At 41.0% G+C, this 22,705-nt stretch overlaps 2 protein-coding genes across 2 annotated transcripts; both read left to right on the forward strand.

Annotated features, from left to right (window-relative positions):
* Nucleotides 1-796: 796 nt before the first annotated feature.
* Nucleotides 797-12,611, forward strand: klhl2 (kelch-like family member 2). The gene is made up of 15 exons (XM_080880916.1): nt 797-1,244; nt 3,344-3,463; nt 3,560-3,666; nt 3,780-3,901; nt 6,926-7,088; nt 7,253-7,362; nt 7,458-7,574; nt 8,659-8,808; nt 8,886-9,003; nt 9,177-9,374; nt 9,513-9,614; nt 9,863-9,991; nt 10,154-10,294; nt 10,388-10,531; nt 11,090-12,611. Exons 1-15 carry the CDS (start codon nt 1,177-1,179, stop codon nt 11,116-11,118), a joined length of 1,818 nt encoding a protein of 605 aa, XP_080737042.1. The 5' UTR covers nt 797-1,176; the 3' UTR covers nt 11,119-12,611.
* Nucleotides 12,612-17,194: 4,583 nt separating this feature from the next.
* msmo1 (methylsterol monooxygenase 1) lies at nt 17,195-21,964 on the forward strand. The gene is made up of 6 exons (XM_080880947.1): nt 17,195-17,255; nt 18,040-18,336; nt 18,472-18,620; nt 19,108-19,234; nt 19,405-19,559; nt 21,161-21,964. Exons 2-6 carry the CDS (start codon nt 18,082-18,084, stop codon nt 21,348-21,350), a joined length of 876 nt encoding a protein of 291 aa, XP_080737073.1. The 5' UTR covers nt 17,195-17,255; nt 18,040-18,081; the 3' UTR covers nt 21,351-21,964.
* The last annotated feature ends 741 nt before the right edge of the window (nt 21,965-22,705 follow it).

The raw sequence follows: 22,705 nt of genomic DNA on the forward strand, positions 1-22,705 counted from the left end.
AATAAAACTGACTTACTTAATATAATACTACAAATTTCGTAATAAAATCAAAACAGAGAAATGCTAAGGCAGGTTTAGCATGAGGCAAACACTCAGTAATATGATATCTAAAATCTGAATCCATAGTATCTAAATTCTGCCATGAAAATTTAAATTCCAACTTACTGATTTATAAATTGACCTTATTTAATAAAGTATAACTTAGACTTTAAAAATCTAAAGTTTGAGTCCTTTAATCAAAATCGCGGTAGTATATCAAAATAACTTGTTATAGTTTATGAAAGTAAATCAAACACCTTGAGTCTGTAGCTGAAAATGATACAAACGTAGATCATAAACAGTCAACCAAGTCAAATTTATAACAGGATCAAATTTAGAGTACGAGGTCAAAACTGTGACATTATAAAGCAGTTTCTGATTTACAAAGTCAGATTTAGAGATATAAAAATTTGGGCTTGATGAGAAGCAAAAAACACGTTTCATGTTCTTATTTTTAAACTGAATAAAAAATAAAAAGTAATGCAACAAAAATAGGGCATAAATTGTCCATCATAATAAGACCAAACCTGGAGTAAATGATGAAGTCTAAAGTATTTACAGTGTCACTTTACAGTTTCCCCTTGTGATACTGTAAATTATTTACTTTATAATGTAAGGTCCTCTGTTCCTGTTTATGAGCTGTCTCTTTATGAACAAACTGAACGGAGTGTTTGTTCAGTTTCGTGAGTCTCCCACAGCTAGAGGGAGACAGCGCTTTCTTCTGGGACGCCTTGGCTGCTCAGAGGACCGTCTTTACCGACATGTCCTTGTTTGTGCGTTTTAATCAGCGATTGGAAAATAACAGGTATCTCTGTCCGTCCGCCTCTCGCACCCATAAACACCCAGGAGTAATAGAGAGGGGACGCTGAGTAAAAACAACCCCCGTCTGACCCGGCGGTGTGCGCCTTTCCTGCGCGTTTTTCGGCCCACATAAGGAGCAGTCCGCTGGGTACAACAGCCGGACTGAATCGCAACGTGTCTGTGGAGAGTGTCACCGCAGCAGTCGGGCTGTGTGTTTCTATGGAACAGGCTGCTTTAATGGGGCTGTCGTCAGCCCGTCTCTCCGCCTCTGGACAGATGATCGCCGTGATTCACGCCTGAATTTAGACCCATCGAAGACGACACTGTGGATATGGAATGGTGCATGCCGCTGGGCCAAGTTTTCAGCCTCTGAAAAACACCAGAATCATGGACAGTCATCCGCTGTAAGTGCAAAAAGCTGCTGAATCTCTCCCCCCCTCTCTCTCTGTGTGTGTTGACGTTTCCCAGTGGCTGCTTGACGGATGGTGCCGCATTGACAGAGACAGCGGCCAGCCGGTGTGGCTGCTCAATGACCGGGTGGGGAGGACTGATACCCGGGGACTGTGGCTGCAGGATCAGGCTGCAGGCTCTGTGGTGGTGTCATAACGTTGTGCTTGTTGGTCTAACGCCTCTGTTTCTGTTCGTGGCACTGAGGACGTGTGCTTCACAGCCGTGTGTGGGTGTGTGGGTGTATTTGTGACAGAAAACAGAGGAGCAGCATGTAAATGTACATGTTGAATGTTTGATTTCAGGAGAGGGAGGGCAGAGGTGTGCGCTCAGAGGTGCAAATAACAAAGTAATTGTGCGGATTATATATATATACTTCTAGTCCGGCACAGTTCAGCCAACTTGATCGATCTGTTTTTAATGAATAGTCAATAATGAAGGTTTAAAGTACACACACGATCTTATCAAACACCTTGGGCAGTCAGAAGGTTCCATCTTAGGTTAAGCTTAATCAATGTTTTACGACACACGCCAGAGTCTCAAACATGAATGGAAATCTGTAGCTGGACTTTTCCTGTTCTCTCTCACAACCTCTTCAGACTTATCATGAAACCCTCAGGAGAAGGGCCCCTGAGTAGAGCTGCTGGACTATGGTGCCACCTGAAAGTGCTACTTGATTCATCAGTATAATAATATCTTACACACAGGAGTCATTTTTCTTCTAAATTGTAACTCGTATTTTTCTCAGAACATTTTCGCTATTAATATTGAATAAGCACTTTTATTAGTGCTGCAGTGTTCTTACATTGTTTCACTACTTATGTCAGTGACTGGAGAACTTATGCAGGGTGTGTTTGTATTTTAAGATGTGCAGCATCTTCTTCTCACCTCAGCAGATCACCCGCCTCCATCTCTCCTTATCCCTAGCATCCTCCTCTGTCACACCAACCCTCTGCATGGCCTCCTTACCTACAACCATGAATCTTCTCTGTGATTGTCCTCTTTTCCTCCTGCGTGGCAGCTCCATCTTCAACATCCTTTGCCTGATATATCCACTCTCCATCCAATCCATCTCAGCCTTGCCTCTCTAACCTTTTCTCCAAACTTCTCAACCTGAACTGTCCCGCTGATAAATGAATTTCTAATCCTGCCCATCCTGCTCACTCCCAATGAAAATCTTAACATCTTCATCTCCTTGTCAGTGCCAGCGTCTCCAAACCATACATCACAGCATGTCTCAGTAATGATGTGCAGCATCATACAAATTCTGACTGACTGCATTCTATGTAACTACAAATTATAACAATAAACAAAAACAATATGAATTTGCATGCAAAGCGTATAACTTTGGCAACATTGGCTATGTGCTAAACTGCTCTTTCAAACACAAGTATCAGCAGTGTCTCAGGCAGTGCATCCCCTATTCTAATCATAACGCTAGTGCAACAACAACAGTTAATAATATCAGCAATAATAATGATAATAGAATTTATAGCAGAACCGTTCAGCTTTTACATGCTACAACTGAGAGTCTGCACCTTGTTGATATAAACTAATAATTAAGGTCTTTAGATAAGATTTTAAACAAGACAAAGCACTACCTGATACTGCAGCTTTGACTGGACTGCTAAACAGTTTACAAATGAGCGTTTAATCTTAATTGTGGACTCCTGGGAAGATGCCTTCTTTACGCATGTGAAAATCAAGCTTGGTCCTGATACAGCGCCCTCTGAGTGTGTGCGTGTTTTTTGTCAGGAAATCAGGAAATATTACACCGTCAGTTTCCAAATCAACAGTAATTTATCTTCTCTAGGAGATAAACCAGCCGAGTCGGGGTTTAAAGTGATTGCAAAGACACTTTGGAAAACTTAATGAGAAGTTACATGCAGTGTCTGATTGTGCTTTTGGTTAAAGCTATGGTGTTTAGAAGTGATTCTAAACAAAAAGATGTCCTCACTGTGATTGCCGTGCACCAGGAGACCCGAGTAGCTCTCAAGTTACGCGTTTTGTGTTCCCTGTGTGCTTCTTGTTTACGTATCTGTACTGTTCCTCTCAGGTGCACTAGACTTTGTCCACACTCTCTGGACAAAGAGGACGGAGTGGAAAGGCACGGTCCCGTCACTCTGAACCCTCGCCACATGAGGAAGGCGTTCAAAGTCATGAACGAGCTGCGCAGGTGTCCCACACTGTCTCTTCAGTTATTTGTTGCCTCGTCCTCACCAAATCCTTTCTGTAAACTGTAACGGTTTCTGTTTCCTACTCGTGCATGTAGCCAGAGCCTGTTGTGTGATGTGACCATTGTGGCAGAGGACGTCGAGATTGCTGCTCACAGAGTGGTTCTGGCTGCTGGGAGCCCTTACTTTCACGCTATGTTCACAGGTAACGGCCCTCCTCCATTCTCATCTATTCGGTTCCTTTCATTGTTTTTAGTGCCTGACACAGTTGCTACCTTTGTGGTGCTGAAAAGCTAACGTGTGCACATGTACTAACAGGCGAGATGGCAGAAAGTAGGGCAAAACGAGTGAGGATAAAGGAGATGGATGGCTGGACTCTGGGCCTGTTGATTGACTACATCTACACGGCGGAGATACAGGTCACGGAGGATAATGTGCAGGTAAACACACACATGCATTAGCTCAATAACTACGGCCTGGACTCACACTGAGCAGGTTTGCAGCATTTGCAGTGTCACACTGGAAACTCGACAGGAAGTGATTTACCTGTAAGGCAAAAATAACATTTCAGTTCAAGCTTTCTCGATGCATTAAAGCTCATTCACATCAAAGGCTTTGTTAGCTTCACACAAAAACACGGTCTCTTTGGTTATCAGGTTAAGGTGAAGAGTTAAACAAACTATTCTGGGTTTTAACCTGCTGGCCAGCTGTGGGCTTTCTGTGTGGGAACTCTGGTTTCCTCCCATGGTCCAAAGACTCATATGTTAGGTTAGCTGATGATTCTAAGTAGATAATATAAGATAAGATAAGATAACTCTTTATTGTCATTGCACAGTCATACATAGTACAGTAGTACAATGAAATTGGAAAAACTGTCCTACATCGGCACTACATATAACACAACACGACACGATATGACACATCACAACGCAACAAACAACACAACACAGTATATTAACTTAGTATAAAAAAGAAGAATAAGTGTATGTGTATTGCACACTGTTATTATTGCACATTAATTATTACTGCACCTTGTTATACATATAAATATTATTGTTATCGTTTTAAACATTGTTACCTCCCCCCTAAAAAAGTCCAGGGAGGTATCCAGTCAGGTCAGCTATTTACATTGATCAGGGCTATTGCCCTGTTGTAAAAGCTGTCCTTGAGTCTATTTGTTCGGGACCTCAGCAGCCTGAACCTCCTGCCAGACGGCAGCAGCTTAAACACCCGGTGTCCTGGGTGTGTGCAGTCCCATAGGATGCTGCATGCCCTCTTGAGACAGCGAGTGCTGTACAGGTCCTTCAGGGAGGGAAGAGGATGTCCAATGAGTTTTTGGGCCATATTGATGACCCTCTGGAGTGCCTTTCTGTGTGCTGTGGTGCAGCTGGAGAACCACACACCGATGCAATATGTCAGCACACTTTCAATGGAGCAGCGGTAGAAGACGGTCAGCAGCTCCTTCTTCAGGTCCATTTTTCTGAGGATTCTCAGAAAGTGGAGACGCTGTTGGGCCTTCTTTAAGACCGCAGAGGTGTTAGAGCTCCATTGGAGGTCTGTGTCTATGTGCACACCCAGAAACTTGAAACTGGAGACCCTTTCCATGCACTCCCCGTTGATGCTGACAGGCTGCAGCTCGGACTTCTTCCTTCTGAAGTCAACTACCAGTTCTTTTGTCTTGGTGGTATTGAGGTCCAGGTTGTTATCTGCACACCAATCTGACAGCCTCTGAACTTCAGCTCTGTACGCAGTCTCATCTCCCCCTGAGATGAGCCCCACCACGGTGGTATCATCTGCAAACTTGATGACTGTGTTGTCTGGGTTGGAACTAACACAGTCATGTGTGTACAGAGTGTACAGTAGGGGACTCAGTACACAGCCTTGTGGAGAGCCGGTGTTGAGGCTGAGGGCTGAGGAAAGATGAGGCCCCACTCTAACTCTCTGTACATGGTCTGAGAGGAAGTCTCTGATCCAGCGGCAGGTGGTGGAAGGAAGTCCAATTTCCAGCAGTTTAACTATTAGTCTGTCCGGGAGTATCGTATTGAAAGCAGAGCTAAAGTCAACAAAGAGCAGCCTGGCGTAACGGCCCTGCACTTCCAGGTGAGAGATGGTGGTGTGGAGCGTTGTAGCGATGGCATCTTCAGTTGATCTGTTAGCTCTGTATGCAAACTGGAGTGGGTCGAGTGTGGGTGGCAGGCAGGACATGATGTGACGTCGGACCAGTTTCTCGAAGCACTTCATTATAACAGGTGTTAGAGCAACTGGTCGGTAGTCGTTGAGGCTGCTAATGTTAGTATGCTTTGGCAGTGGGACAATTGTGGCTGACTTTAGACACGGCAGGATGCAGGACTGGGACAGTGAAGTGTTGAAGATCTAGTGAAGACTGTACATGTACACGTACATGATATCTTTCATATTTTCCATATTATGTCTTCACACTTCTTAAGCTTTTCTTATCTTGAGATAACTATGGATCAGGAGGTAAAGCAGGGTGACTACTAATCGAAAGGTTGGTGGTTTGATCTTACATTGCTAACACTGGTAGGCTCAGTGTTTTTGGTGTTGTGGCTCAAGCAGTCTTTACTAATCGAAGGGCTGGAGGATTGAAATCTTTTAACTCAGTAGGAAGTCGTGTATTATGATCAGGGCTTATGGTTGGGTTAAGGTCTGGAGTCTGGAGCCCTGTCGCAGGGCCAGAAGCTAGAGAGACAAGGTGGTGCAGCAGTTAGTACTGTTGCCTCACAGCAAGAAGATCGTGGCTTCTAATCCAGTCTGGGGCCTTCAGTGTTTGCATGGGTGCTCTCCTGATACTTTAACTTCCTCCCACAGTCCAAAGACATGCAGTTAGTGGGGCTGGCTTAACTGGTAATTCTAAATTGGTGTGAGTGTGATTGGAAAAATCTCCTGGGTTTCAGGAAAAATCTAAAACTTGCATCTGTATTTAAATAAGGCTGTATTTAATATTGGGTGTCATTTAAAAAAAGATGACACTGACCTGGATAACTAAGTTTTTCTGACGTAAATATTTCTGAAATGCATTCATGAAACGATGAAATGTGATTTAATCAGGCTTTTTCTCTAGAAGTTTTCTACTTGCTTTAAAACCCACGAAATTAAACCAGAAAAGCAGTTTCCATCTTTGAATAGATTTTTTTTAAACTTGGGAAGGATCAGATCACCACAGTGCAAATAGAGGCACTATAAAAGATGCACGTACAGCATGTGATCACTTTGATTGGTAGCTGTGCTCTAAGCTCAGCTGAGTTTATTTTTAGGTTTTCACTTCTCTCTTGGTCTAAAAGTTGAAAAAGACTGGAACAGTTTCATCAACGTAAACTGTCAGTGAGTCAGAGATTGCTCTTCTGCACACCAGGCCAACCTGTCACCGCTCTAAATGTACTGATCTGTACGCTGTGGCAGTAAAGCCGAAACCTGTGTGCAAACCTCGTGTTCTTGTTTCTCAGGCGCTGTTGCCTGCAGCGGGGCTGCTCCAGCTGAACGAGGTGAAAAAGGCTTGCTGTGAGTTCCTGAGCTCTCAGCTTCATCCGTCCAACTGCCTGGGAATAAGAGCCTTCGCTGACCTACACGCCTGCTCCCAGCTTCTCACGCAGGCTAACAGCTTCGCAGGTTTGTGCGTTCAAAAGTCTGCACGTGTGTGGCAGCACTCCCTGTTCCTTTATTTAAACGAGTCCGCGTGTCCGGGAGGATCTGGGGAGACAGAATGAGAACAGGTGTAATTAATGAAGTTGTGGAGAGAAGCAGCTGTGTTTATCTGCAGTTTGTGCCCGCAGAGCAACATTTTACAGAGGTGGTCGGGAGTGAGGAGTTTCTTAATTTGGGCATGGAGCAAGTGTCCAGCCTTATCGCCAGCGACAAGCTCACCATACCCTCAGAGGAGAAGGTACGCTCTCTCGTCGTTCTCATTTTGCACGTATAGCAGAAGTAGAGTAAAAACTTTACAATGATTTGCGTGTGCCTGTGTGCGCTGGTGTGCAGGTTTTTGAGGCCGTCATAGCTTGGGTCAACCACGATAAAGACGTCCGCCAGGAGCATTTGGCTCACCTGATGGAACATGTCCGCCTGCCGCTCCTCTCCAGAGAATACCTGGTGCAGGTGTGTTTAGCTGCTGTTCTTTAATCTGCACTTAAATGAAGTAGAGTTAAAGTTTTATGCACTGTCAGCTGCCAGTAACCTTTTGTGTGTCATCCTTTTTTTAAAAAAAAAGAAAAAAGAAACTGGGCTGGTGTAAAGCCTCCTTAATGTTTTTTTTCCCCATCTCTTTGAGTGATGTAGAAAAGCACTATATACAGAACATGAACCACATGTAGGTCAGAGAAAGAAAAACGGCAGGAAAGGGTGATTAAAAGTGAATTCAGTAAAAAATGTGGGAAATAAAAGATGAAAGAGGGGCTGACAGGAATAAGGTGCCACAGTAAATTATGAATGTAGACAATGTACACAATATAATGTAATTTATACTTTTTAAAGACCAGACTCGTGCGAGTGCAAACAGTGCAGCAGAGCAGTGCTTCAACATTCAACGATGGCCTGTTTTATTGTTTCTGGGACGTTCAAACAAGCTCACGCAAGAAAGGCTTTCTAATTCTGTCATCTTGCTGGTGAGGTTGGTTATGACAGGAAGATGTTGTGTCTCTGTGTGTACACTTCACTGATGTGTTGAAGATATGTATAAAAAACAAACAAACTATGATGTAAAGTGAATGTGTGCTTCACTTGTCAGAAAGGGCACTTTTATTGAAAGTGATGAAATTAAAAATATAAATGAATGTTTATTTTTCTTTGTCACTTCTGTTGCTTTAAAGAAGTGGATTTGATTATTTCTTGGTGCAAAACTGAGTGCAGTGTTTGCTGTGGCTGAATCGTTTTTACAGTAAAGTGGCAGCGGCTGAAGTCCTTTAGCATTTATTTTTTTTACTGAAAAAACATCATGACCTTGTACAAATACCAGTCATTTCCTGAATATTAAAAAAAAATTAGTTAACAATGCCTGCTGACAGTATTCAGTTTGATATAAACACACTTTGGCTTATATATTTTATAAGCCAAAGATTTTTCACTTTCTTATGGGTTTTTCTTATGCTGACTTTAGCTCAGAAACATCACACTCACTGCGATGTACTGTAACGGTAAATCATGCAAGCTGATCGGTTCCTCCCTCACTGTTCACTTGTGTCAGCGGGTGGAGGAGGAGTCTCTGATTAAGAACAGCAGTGCCTGTAAAGACTACCTGATTGAGGCCATGAAGTACCACCTGCTGCCGGCCGACCAGAGAGCTCTGATGAAGACCGCCCGCACACGCATGAGGACTCCAGCCTGCTGTCCTAAGGTACTAACACACTATGAACACTTACATCCACATCAAAACAGCATGTGATCTTGTAATGGCATCGCTGTTGTGCGTAGGTGATGGTGGTGGTTGGTGGTCAGGCTCCTAAGGCCATTCGAAGTGTTGAATGTTACGACTTTGAGGAGCAGCGATGGTACCAAGTGGCTGAACTCCCAACTAGGAGGTGCCGAGCAGGTAGGAAACCCTCAGTAATCATAATAAATGAGCTGAAGAATGTCACCAGTTTGATTCTCATCCTACCAGGATTTTCCCAAGAAAAAGTGAGAATAAAAAATACATAAAGTTTTATGTCACTCAGCACTGATCAGGAGAATGAAAGATGTTTTAAACTTTGTGTTCTCTCTCAGGTGTGGTGTATGTGGCTGGATGCGTGTACGCGGTGGGCGGTTTCAACGGTTCTTTGCGCGTGCGGACGGTCGACTGTTACGACCCGATGATGGACCGCTGGACGAGCGTGAGCAGCATGCAGGACCGTCGATCGACGCTCGGGGCCTCTGTGCTCAACGGACTCCTGTACGCTGTTGGAGGCTTTGACGGCAGCACAGGTCTGCTGCTACGCTTTTTTTATTTGTGTGGTCGTGACATCAGCGTGTGACGCCAAATGTCCTTTAAAAATGTGACAGCAGAGAATTTTCAAAATGTTTGACTGCTATATTTTTGATTGACGTTCTGCGTGTTTGCAGGTCTGTCTACGGTCGAGGCGTATAACGCTAAGACAGACGAGTGGTTCCATGTGGCGCCCATGAGCACCCGACGCAGCAGTGTAGGAGTCGGCGTTGTCAATGGTGAATATGATTCCCAAACTAAAATTAGCTTTTAGAAATAGAAGGTGAAAAAAAAACTAAGGAAAAACAGCTTCAGTAGAGCTCATATTTTTCTTTTTTAAAACAAACCACTATTACAAAATACTACAGTACTACGATATATACTATGGCAAGAGCGGTGTGATTAAAAATATCATAGTTCCTCCATCACTTGTGTCTTTTATCCGCCCCTGCACCTCGTTCTAAATTATGGATTGCATGTTTTTCAGGGATCCTTTATGCTGTTGGAGGTTATGACGGAGCCACCAGGCAGTGTTTAAGTACAGTAGAAGCTTACAACCCTAAAAGCAACACGTGGAGCTATATAGCAGAGATGGGAACAAGACGCAGTGGAGCAGGTGTGTCAACTTTTGAAGTTATTTGTGTTTAAAATACTAAATGGAACAACTGATCTTTTTGTCAGTACAAATCTTTACTGAAGCTTACTTATAAAAGAGGACTAAATGAAAAACATTGCACAGTGTGATCTCTAGTAAGTGCATGTCCAATGCCTTCCTCAGGTGTGGGTGTATTAAAAGGTTTACTTTATGCTGTGGGGGGCCACGATGGTCCATTGGTGAGGAAGAGTTGTGAAGTTTATGATCCAGCCACTAACAGCTGGAGACAAGTAGCTGACATGAACATGTGTCGACGTAATGCAGGTAAGCAACACGGCGTGTGTTCACCAAGCAGCCTCGGATGTGTGGTGCTCTTGTGTTAGATGTCTTTTAATCGTTGTGCGTTTGTGTGTGCAGGCGTGTGTGCTGTAAATAATGTACTCTACGTGGTGGGAGGAGATGACGGAAGCTGTAATTTGGCCTCGGTGGAGTTCTACAATCCGATCACTGACAAGTGGACGTTACTGCCGACCTGCATGAGCACAGGTCGCAGTTATGCAGGTCAGCGCTCCACATATGGAGCCACACAGTTTTCAATGCTTTCTTGAAGTTGGCTTTTGTTATTTCTTGTGGTTACTTGAGCCATACTGTGCAGAATGATTTACAAAGGGGCGCTTTATATTGTAAGGTAGAGGCCCTGCAATAACATAGAGAAAACTGCAACAATAAAATGAATCCTCTATGAACAAGCAATTAGCAATAGTGGGAAGAAAAAACTCCCTTTTAACAGGAAGGAAACCTCTGGCAGGACCAGGCTCACAGAGGGGCAGCTATCTGCCGTGACTGGTTGGGGGTGAGGAGAGGAAAACGGGACAAAAGACACACTGTGGATGAGAACCACTTAATAATAACTAAAGATTCAATCCACAGAGAGTGAAGAAGAAACACTCAGTGCATCATGGGAAACCCCCAGCAGCTTAGAGCTATTGTAGTGCAACTAAAAGAGGATTCAGTCACCTGATCCAGGCCATCACTATAAGCTTTACCAAAAATGGAAGCCTGTTGTATAAGAAAACGAGGATATAGTTGTTTGAACTTATTTTATTTCTGTTACTTCAGGTGTGACTGTGATTGACAAGCCCTTATGACTGCTCTAAACACCTGCCGCTGATTGGGAGCTGAACGTATTCTCCTGCTGAATACTGATCTTGGATCTGTCTACGATGCCAATGCTTCAAATGTTGGGCAGCATTAGCTTAGGCACTGACGAAGATGAAGGAAATTACAAGAATGTTGTTGAAGATGACGAGGATTTTTGCACTTAGCTGAATGGGGGGAGCTGTAACCAACAAGGGGATCAAACCTGTGTTTTAACCCCTCCCATCTCTCGTGGCAGGACCGCAGCAGTGACTGGACAAAGCTGTTTGAAGCATCTGTGTACCACTGCAGTGCCACAGAAACGCTACTGATATGAAGCTACTTTAACTCCAGAGTTATTTTAACATTAGTAATGTTAGCTCAGAGAAAGACCACTGGCCTGCTCCATGGGAGAGGAAGGCAGAGAAGGACCATTTGGGACTGAAATGGGTTTCTCTTTCATTTTTTAAAAATCCTATTGAGAAGTGAGTTGTGTGTGCGTGTGTGTCTGTTTGTGTGAGGGCTCGTGTGTGTGTGTGTGTGTGTGTACACTAGCATTTAAAGGTGCTCTGTTGCTTGCACATGTGAGCATGTGTGTTCGTGTGCATCTGGTGTGGTGACGCCTGGTTCGATGCCGCATGAACGCACTCCGTGTGACCTCCGATCTTTTACAGTGTTGCAGGGTGGCTGCTCAAGAGTGCCTGAATGTCAAAGTACGTTCTGTCTCCCCTTCTCCTCTATTATGCCTTCAGTACTGTTACTGGACAGAGAGTGGCTGCTGGTCTGGGATAGAGAACACACATTTTGACTTCGGGTAGGATGCGATGGCTGTGTTAGCTCGCTTTCAACCAGAACAGCAACGTGAGAAGCAGCTGTAGCAGGTGACGGCGTGCAATTATTCTGGAGGAAGCTGACTTTGATTGGAGCCAGGAGCCTCGTTCACCTTGCCAAAAAAACAAAACAGTGATCGGTAGAGGGGAGAAAAAAAATACAAAAACCAGTTGGATGTGTCATCTGGCAGCCATATTTAGTGTGGTTGTAACCACTCATGACAACAGCAGGCTGAACTCACTGCATGGTTCCTGTCTCTAACCTGCTACCCTCCAAACCGTACCCTCTTCTCGTTCGGTGTAGCAACTGTATTAACTACTGCACACCCTGACATACTATGAATGTGCCAATTTTAATATGTCTCTTCTTTTCTGTCTCTCTTTTATGACTCTTCTTCACTAATCTGTTCTCTCTTTCTGGAAAGTGACCAAACTTACTGTTGAGTTTCTTTTGTTTCTTCAGTCTCTCGCCTCTCCTACTATATTGCTACTTGGTATCGCTTGGTATCGCTGTTTCTTGTCAGTGTATTGAGGAATGTCATGTAGGCTAATGACTTTGACAATGTTTCACTACTTGTTTTATATTATCATTAATAAATATGCTTCTTGTATTTAAAGCTGTGAAATGATATAATCCGTTTTTAATATTTTGCCAAATCAGTAAAACCTTGAAATGGAAATTCCTGTGTGTGTGATGCTTTACTCCTGTTACAAAAACTGATATTTCATAATGCCCAGTGTCCCTTTTGGTCATTTCTCATTAGTATATCTGGTACAAAATACACTTCATGATGCTTTATTCTGTTTTAAAGGCAAATATTGTATTTTCTTTCTCCTTTAAATGTATTGATGGAGCAAATAGAGTAACACAGAGCGTTTTTTAAAATCTTTTTTCCTTTTTTTTTTTTTTTTTTTTTTTAAATTGACGCATTAGATGCATTAGTAATTTAAATTTGCCAAAAATACTTCTGTTTCTTGGACTGTAGGGCTTTTATAGTGTGGTCTACAGTTATGTCCAGTTAGGCAAAACAATAAAATTAGTTTGTTGTACAATGTATACCACCACAGGGAATTTTAAGCCAAGCAGTTAGGATTTGATTGAAGGGGTTTAACAAAAGTGTTGTATTAACTGTTTGGTAATTACAGGAATTTTATTTTTATGCATAATCCCCCTATTTTCAGTGGCTCGAAAATAATTGAATTATTGGCTTATGAACAGTTTTGTTGTGCAGTAAAACACTTTCCCTCTTTCTTTTTTTTAATGTCGCAGCAAACGCATCTGAAGTTTTAATTCAGGGTGTTGAATTTTTATTCTATAGATTTTCACTGTAATTATCAACACAAGGCCCAAAGAGCTATCGGTGCAAGGTAGGCTGAAAAAAACTAAATAAATCTACCACACAGAGAGCATAATGTTTAGTGGTGACATCCTTAATCTGGTACATTGTTATAACAAAACAAATGAATATTAATGTATATAACAGTTAAAAGCAACTTCACAACACCTAACCAAGTCAAGAACTCTCTCCAGGAGGTAAGTGTATCACTGTTAAAGCCTATAGTTAAGAGACCTCTTTATCGATAGAACCACAGAGGGTTTATAACAAGGTGCAAACCACTAATTACACTCAAGAACATAAAGGCCAGATTAGGCTGTTCTGGGGAAACAGTCTGAAGAAAGAAAATCAAGATGAACTTGTACCAAAATGATGGAAAGAGAAAAGTATGGAGGGGAAAAAAGGAACGGCTCAGCGTAACACATCGGTCAAACATGGTGGACGCAATAAATTAAGAGTGTTTATTGATGGTATGACTGCTGATTGAAACAGCAGGATGAACTGTGATGTGCACAGGACTACAGACTCTGCTCAGATTGAGACAAATGTTGTAAAACTGATCAGATAGTGCTTTACAGTGTAAATGCTTGTAAGACAAATGAGCTGATAGTGGACTTCAGCACTAAGCAGGAGAGGAACTACCAGACCCCCGTCATCAACGAGTGCCCAGTGGAGAGAGTGGACAGCTTCAAATACCTCGGAGTTCACATCACGCAGGACCTAACATGGTCCTGTCACATCAACACCGTGGTGAAAAAGGCCCGACAGCGTCTCTACCACCTCAGACGCTTGAGAGACTTCCAACTGCCCTCCAAGGTGCTCAGGAACTTTTACTCGTGCACCATAGAGAGCATCCTGACGGGAAACATCTTAACCTGGTTCGGGAACAGCACCATGCAGGACAGACGAGCTCTACAGAGGGTTGTGCGGTCAGCTGAGCGCACCATCCGCTCCGAGCTCCCTGACCTGCACTCAATCTACAGCAGGCGGTGCTGGACCAAGGCCAGGAAGATCGTGAAGGACCTCAGCCATCCCAACAACAGACTGTTCTCTCTGTTGAGGTCAGGAAAGCGATTCCGCTCCCTGAAGACCAACACAGAGAGACTGAGGAGGAGCTTCTTCCCGCAGGCGATACGGTCTCTCAATCACACCACCACACAGTCCTGACCCACACATATAGTTCTTACACACACACTGGACATTCTGGACATTGTTTTCACTTCATCACTTAATCACTTCAAGCATATTTGCACTGCACAAGACATAATGTGGATTGCACAACACTGGTCACTACATTCTTCACTTCCGGTTAATACTTGTACAGCTGCTGTTATTGTGTATATATTTATTTATATTTCTTCATACATTCTTATATAGTTCTATATTGTGTATTTTGTTGTACAGTTATTTTATTTTCAACTTTAATTTATATATTTTATCTTATTCTCCCAGTTAAATTTACCCTTCATTCTAATTTGTGTTGTACAGTTATTTCATTTTTAACCTTAATTTATATTTTATTCCTTCCTAGTTAAATTTACCCTTTTTAACTTTTCATATTTATTTCCTATCTTATTCATAGCCTTTTCCTTTTTTGTTTTCTTTAGGTCACGAGCAGTTGTCCAAGCATTTCACTACATATCGTACTGTGTATGACTGTGTACGTGACAAATAAAATTTGAATTTGAATTTGAATATGCTGACCCCAAGCATAATGCAAAAGAGTTTCTCAAGGAAAAGTAATGACATACTGTTCTTTTTTTTTTATCTTTCTTTCTTTCTCTTATTTCAAATGATTAAAATTTCAACAAAACAAACACGGGAAACAGAAAACATGATAAAAACATTTTCAACAAAAGGATCTGTAACGCAAAAACAAAGGGTGTTCGAAAGGGAACTCAACCTTGTAATTAAAAAAAATTTATTTGTGTCTTCACGATACCAAATATTATGTATTATCCTTATTGCTTTGTTTTGCATTGTGCATATGTTTTGTAGAGGACTCTTGTAAGTGTTGCCCCAGATTTCAACACAGTACTTAAATATGGTAGTAGCAATGTGCAGTAAAGTGTGTGCAATCTTGTATTGTTCAGGACGTACCTTGTTTTTCCTAAAATCCCTGTGGTTTTTGAGATCTTGTTTCACAAGTGTTTGATTTATACTTTCCAACAAAGCTTGTAGTCCAAAGTTACACCAAGAAATCTCTTTTCAAATACTCTTTCATTGGATACTTTATCAATTTCCAGTCTCCAGTTATAAACATTTCTCGATTTCCAAACAACATAAATTTGGTTTTGGATGAATTTAAAGATAACTTTAAGTCTTTAAAGCCTTCCCCAGAAAAAAGAATGGTTGTATCATCTGCAAAAACAACAAACCTTAGTATGTTTGTAACTCTACAGATGTCATTGATATACGTAGTAAACAATTTGGGACCCAGCACTGAACCTTGTGGGACACCACAGGTAATATTCAAGAACACAGATTTTGACTGAGCAGTTTGTATGAATTGGCAAGATAACTTTTTAACCAGTTGTTTTTGTTTTTGTTTTTTACCCCTCTCACACTATATCTTTCCATTTCTGTAAGAATATTTTGTGGTCATCATATCAAAAGCCTTTTTCAGGTCAATAAATATCCTCACTTCATATTTTTTATTATCTATGTATTCAGTTATATTTTCCACTAACTTCATCATTGCCATAAATGTTGATCTAGCTGATCTAAAGATTAAAATAGTATTATTCTCAATAAGTTGTCAAGCCCTGCAAAAAAATAAAATAAAAATAGATGTCCAGTTATATTGGAGAACTGTCTAAGTAAGGAAACTGGGCTGTAATTTGTAAAATTATGGTTCTGGTGGTTGAGCGTGGTTAAGCCTAGGCCTCGTGGCAGAGCCTAAAGCCTTAGCCTGGGCCTGATGGCTAAGCCTGGTGAAGCCTGAACCTATAGCAGAGCCTGGACCTGGTAGGACCTGGTCCTGGTGGTTCGGCTTGGGGGAGCCTGGACCTATTGGCTGAGACGGTGGCGGAGCCTGGCCCTGGTGGCTGAGCCTGCATGGTTTCTGTTCAATGGGCAAGTCAGTCGCCTAATTTCAACCCTACAGACATGCTTTTTAGTTCTTAAAAATTAAATGGAGACAAATCCACAAACAAGCAGAAACTGGTGACATCCATGGTTTCTAGACTTGAGGCAGTCTTTGACTGCAAAGGATTTTCATCCAAGTATTAAAAACAATCCACACTGTAAACTTTTGTTAGTTTGTTCAATTAATTTGGATCCTCTGAAAATGTCTGCAATTCCTTGTATACAGTTAGCAGAATTTCTTTTTTATGTTACACGTCTTTGATTTAAAATGCACTGTGATGGTCTGCAGAGGTAACATTACAAAAAAATAAATAAAATAAAATAAGTGCATCATTATCCAACAAATGATGGTTCTGTCTGTAGTGTAAAGGGAGTTGCACAGTTGGCAACTAACTACATAGTTTGCTTTGGAACAGAAACGATTATATTTTATGTTAGATAATATGGTAACAAATAGGAAAACCTAAAGTTTAATTTGTGTCGAATTAGTTATTTTTAATACAGAAAAACAAACATAACTCATACTACGTGCGTCTCAACGTGTCCACAGTATTTCCACATTAAACACTGGAGTCAGAATCTGTTATAAAATACAATTAAAAGTGAAGATAACGCATGGCTCAAGTATCTCGGGACGAACCACCCCATCTCTTCCCTCATACAGCCTGTTAACTTATGCTTCGGTTACGAAAGCAGACCTCACTTCTGATTGGCTGTTGCTGTAGAAACCCCCAGTCTCACTATAGTCGCTCCATTTTGCGGACCAATCAGAGGGGAAGTTCGGCCCCTCGACGTCAATCTCCTTTCCTCTCGGCCAATCGGAGTATCCGATATTACTATACTTCACCCGCTCGGCCACCTCTCGCTCAGGTAGACGGGACATACAGCGGAAAGGTAAGGGTTGAAGCTTGTTGTCGGCACTAATCAGGGCATTTAGCAACATTTTTAGCTTCTATAGAAAATACTTGTTTGTTATTTAGGCGTAAAAACAGCAGAATATAGTGCCACAAGTTCGGGCAAAAGCCTGTAGAAGATATTTAGGCCTCTGCTAGCTTGTTTACTGAGACGTAGTTAATGATTCATAAACTAATTTAATAAAGATTTTATTTATGCCACCTGCAGTTGACACACTGGTGCTTTTATGAGGTGTTATGTGTTAAGAGGTAGTAGGGTTTAAAATTGGAGAGCTGTTAGCTTGAATGCGTTTGTGAGATGGGAAAGTGTCAATACTTGTATTATTAGTTTCGTTATGCGTGTTTTTATTGATAAAAATAGTTACTCTCTGGCAGCTTTAAAGAAAACTTCAAAAAAAAAACGTCCTAAAGTTGAATGTCTGCTTACTGTAGGCAACAACTTCGTCAAAAAATGACAAACAAAGAGATGTAGCCCAGTCAAATGACAAAATTTATGGTAAAGTGGCATTATTAAATGACTTAACATTGAAAATTATGTTTTTTTTAAATAGCTGTTCCTACTTTGAATACTTTACTTCTACTATTGTATTTGTTTTTTTCAGTTAATAATTATCCTTAACATTATGTCTGATTTTTGTCTTATATTTTTATTTTAAAACTTACACTGTGGTGTAGCATGACTATAGTGGAAATGTAATTTTGCATCGATTCTACTTATTTTTGTTCCTACAGATATAATTAAGAGCTGTGTTCCTGTCTTTCAGGCCTCTCTCCTGACCTGCAGCCAGCTTGCATTATCTTTCAGCATGGCGGTGAACGGCACTGCAAACATTTTGAGCTCTGCCTATCTTGCAGTCGAGTATGTCGATGCTGTTCTGCCAGAAAACCCATTCCAGCCCTCCCTGAAACACGCCTGGGGCTACATGCTGGACAACTACACCAAATTCCAGATTGCCACCTGGGGCTCGCTCATCGTCCACGAGTTAATCTATTTCCTGTTCTGCCTGCCCGGTTTTCTCTTCCAGTTCCTGCCTTTCATGCAAAAATACAAGATTCAGCAGGTTTTTTTTTTTTAAATTGTTGGATATTGATCTTGTTTTTTATTTGTTTGTTTGTTTGAAGATGGATGGTTTACGCATTCTCCTGATCCCCGGGAAGAGACACAAATCCCTTTGGATTTTTTTTTTTTTTTTCAGGACAAGCCAGAGACGTGGGAGAAACAGTGGAGGTGTTTCAAGATGCTGCTTTTCAACCATTTCTGCATCCAGCTGCCTTTGATCTTTGGCACTTACTACTTCACCGAGTATTTCAACATTCCTTATGACTGGGACTCCATGCCACGCTGGTCAGTGCAGATCAATAATGCACACCTAAATGGATTAAAGTGACCTAGACATACAGTAGAGCGGTTTCACAACTGTCATATGAATTATGGGTCCTGTAATGCATTGCTATTAACCACAACTATAGGATTAAAAAAAAATGTATTGACATCATGTTAACACTGGTATTAACCCAACTTTATTTACCAAAGTGTGACCTTGAAATCAAATGTGGACTCCCTAAATACAATAATTATGGTTACAATGAGACTCTTTAAGACTCTAAAGAATTTTTTCGCTCTTGCACAGCAATAATTTATATAAAAATATACTTACATTTTATTATACATGACCTGATATGTTGATCTGCTTCTAAATAGAAAGGGAACATTTGAATATGCTTTATACATGTAACACAGTTGTTCCACATGTTGCTAATTGTCTGTCAGATCTGTCTGTTGGGATAATTTCAGTGTGCTTTTGTAAACTTCTCTTGGCCTTCTTCTCCAGGCCATATCTCCTGGCTCAGTGCTTGGGCTGTGCTGTTGTTGAGGATGCCTGGCACTATTTCCTTCATCGCATACTGCATCACCGCCGGATCTACAAGTACATCCACAAAGTCCACCATGATTTCACTGTGAGTAAAACAGATGAGTGATAAGATCAATAAACAAAGCTTTCTGCTGAGTCTGTTTATGGAAGAGTTACTTATTAAGCGTGTTTTAGCAGCTGTTTACAATTAAAAAACAAACAAACAAAAAAAACACTATGTGTACGTACAGTCAGCATGTCTCTCCACTGCCTCAGGCTCCGTTTGGCATGCAGGCAGAATACGCTCACCCCGCTGAGACGATCATCCTCGGGGCTGGCTTCTTCATTGGCATCATGATCTTCTGCAACCACGTGTTATTGCTCTGGGCCTGGGTCGCCTTCCGTCTGATGGAGACCATCGATGTTCACAGGTAGGACACAGTGGGCGCTTTCCTTTTCACTAAATAACTCCTCGCTCTGCTGAAAATCATTCCACAATCAAAGATGATCTTTCAGTCTCTTAAATGCAGCTCAAGGAAGCACATGAACCTTGCATCTCTCTCCTTCTCTCATTCTCTCCCTTCAACCCAATGAGATTTGTGGGAAAGATACAGGTGGGGGGAGTGAGGAGAGAAGTTGGAGGTTTTAATTTCTCTTTAAGCTGAACCTCTTGTCCAGAAACAGCCTTGTGCCAGATGGTTTATTATGGTGGCTGTAAATAGGACAATGTAGTTTGTTTTCACTCATTTTTATTTTACAGCTTCATCACTGAGCCCAATCAAACTGATTAAGCATACATCTTAACTTTAGTTTGTGGTGTGTCGAGGTCGTCCTCTAGAGGGCCACAGAGCTCATCAGATGTTCTGTTAAACAGTCTTCATTAACTCCTTTGTTAATACAGGACACATTATCACACATTTGTAGTGTAGAAATAGTACTTTTGACTATAATATTGTTTAATTAACTTTTTCTATGAAAACAATGTTTACTGTATAATAATAATAATAATAATCAAAATTACACATTTATTTGTATAGCGTCTTTTTAAGAAAAGGCTCAGGTCAAGATATTCAGAAAACTCAGGAAAAACAGTTTGATAAGTTTGATAACAATCAACATTAAACATTATAAATAATGAAGCAAATTAACAGTCAAAGTAAAGCAGATCATAAACATTTGCATCGTTACTGAACACTATAAAGTTATGGGAAGACACAAAGCTCACAGTCTGCCGGTACATCACACATACATATAGACACACACACACGCGCACACACACACACACAAAGGAAATATACACTTGACCACCTGCAGATATAGATTACACATTAGAAATTTAGAAATATGTAAAGGTTATGAGTTTTACAAAGACCTAAGGTTAGGGCCAATGTGAAGTGTTGAAATTTGACAAAATTAAAATGTGTAAAATGTACAGCATACTAAAACGGTTTAAAAGGAACATAACTAACATCATTATTCAGTATTGTGATGAACGTTTTGTGTGAAAATGCTTTAGATACAAAGTTCCCATATGTCTGGGACTGACATCAATTGGTTTAATCTTTCTTGCTTCTTCTTTTGTCATGATTCTATCAGAGGTTGCTGATGTTGTTGATTTAATTTGTTCATTTAAAGTGTCAATTATTTTAAAATCAGGGTTGGGTTCATAAGCTGAAGCTACGACATGCGCCCTTTCCACCTGTCAATTGATTTCTTCTTTTTATTATTTAATTTCTTGTGATATAAGTAAAATGATTCAAACTAATTAACCGATTAACCAAGTTTAAGTAGTCTCGTACAAATATTCTGTGCACTCTTCTAAAACTGAAAACATCAGCCTGAGGACAGAGCCAAGTTAAACCCATCTTTTCTTCAGTAACAGACTTTGAGAACCATTCTGCTTTCTGAAAAAGACAAATGTTTTTGTTTTAGAAGGATAGTTATCATCAAAGATTTTTACTCATTTGTGAAAGTTGGTCACTTTTTGGGTGACATTATGACATATCTTTTTTCCTCTTCTTATTTCTATTAGCGGTTACGACATTCCTTTGAACCCGCTCCACCTGATCCCGTTCTACGCCGGCGCTCGTTTCCACGACTTCCACCACATGAACTTTGTCGGGAACTACGCCTCCACCTTCACGTGGTGGGACAAACTGCTGAAGACAGACAGCCAGTACAACAGCTACATGCAGAAGCAGACAGATAAGAAGACGCAGTAAACTGCTCAAGCCTCCCTTCATGGACACACGCCTGTCCTGTCAGGTGGAGAAGAGGCAGTGAGCCGTACAGACAAAACCACGCAATTACTGCTGATTTTCATCTCTGTACACTTAATAAAACACATGCAAAAGGTGTTTTTAAAAAACGAGTCAGCACAGCTGTGGTTTGATTATGAATCAGACTGCGTGTTGGTTCGGTCTGCCTTCTTTGCCTTCTTAGAAAAGAAGAAATGTCAGCTGGCTGAATAAAAACCATCAAGTCCTCATTTCGATTTTGCTTTGTTATCAAAAGGCTTAAACTTAAATGCTTCTTTAACCCTCTGAATGTCTCAGCACTTTAGTACTTCCTCTAATTGATCTGATGCGGTCTTTCCTTCCTGTAGTTGAATCTGCACTTCGGTGGAAACTGTATAAACTCAATGCAGACTTTTGAAAACAAACCAGTCAGGCGTGTTTGATGCAAACTGTAAATTATTGATGAAAAGGGGATGTGTTCTAGGTCATTCAAGCCTGTAAAAATAATTAAATGCTGCTCTAATTTTATATAAAATAAAAAAATCTTTGGTGTTTTGTTTTTCTGTTTTTGTCAGAATAAAATATGTGAACAAATTTAAACAGGAGTTGTTGCTGTAGCAGTTTTGTTTTTCTGAATTTAGTCAGAGAAGAACATATGTGCCAGCGAGCTATAAATTTATCCATTACTGCTAAATTGACATTTTTTTAATATAGTGAGTGGAAACACTGACTAAGTGCTGCCATGCTTAGGCCCATTGTATGTGTCAAAGTAGCATTCCAGAGGCTTGCTGGGTGAAGATAGCATCTTCTCAAAAATGATAAGTGTTTTTCATTTTATTTGTCAGTGGTTTTAATGTTGTGGCCTTTCGGTGTACATGGAGTTGGTTCACTGCTGCACTGTGGACACACCCCCGCAGCTCCGTCCAGCGCACACAGGCAGCTGCATCAAGTGAGCCAACAGCAGCCAGGACCAAAGAGGAAGTGAGGCATTTTATGTGACCCGGGAAAAACTCAATACATAAAACTGGCAAATTCTAATTGTTAATGGCACACAAATAAATAAAAACACCTTTTCTTTTTACATTAATACCGCAGCTTTGGTGAACTGTGCTGCTCAACAGCCTAAGACCATGTCTGCATGTTTTGAAAAGTTGTTTTGAAAAATTAATAGATTACTTAAGTGTATAAAAAATTTTATAAATTAAATTTTATTTATATAACCCCAAATCACAACAACAGTCACCTCAAGGTGCTTTATATTGTAAGGTAAAAGCCCTGTATGAGCAAGCACTTGACAACAGTGAGAAGGAAAAACTCCCTTTTAACAGGAAGAAACCTCT

This window comes from Rhamphochromis sp. 'chilingali' (genome assembly GCF_963969265.1).
Source record: "Rhamphochromis sp. 'chilingali' genome assembly, chromosome: 4".
Lineage (NCBI taxonomy): Eukaryota > Metazoa > Chordata > Actinopteri > Cichliformes > Cichlidae > Rhamphochromis > Rhamphochromis sp. 'chilingali'.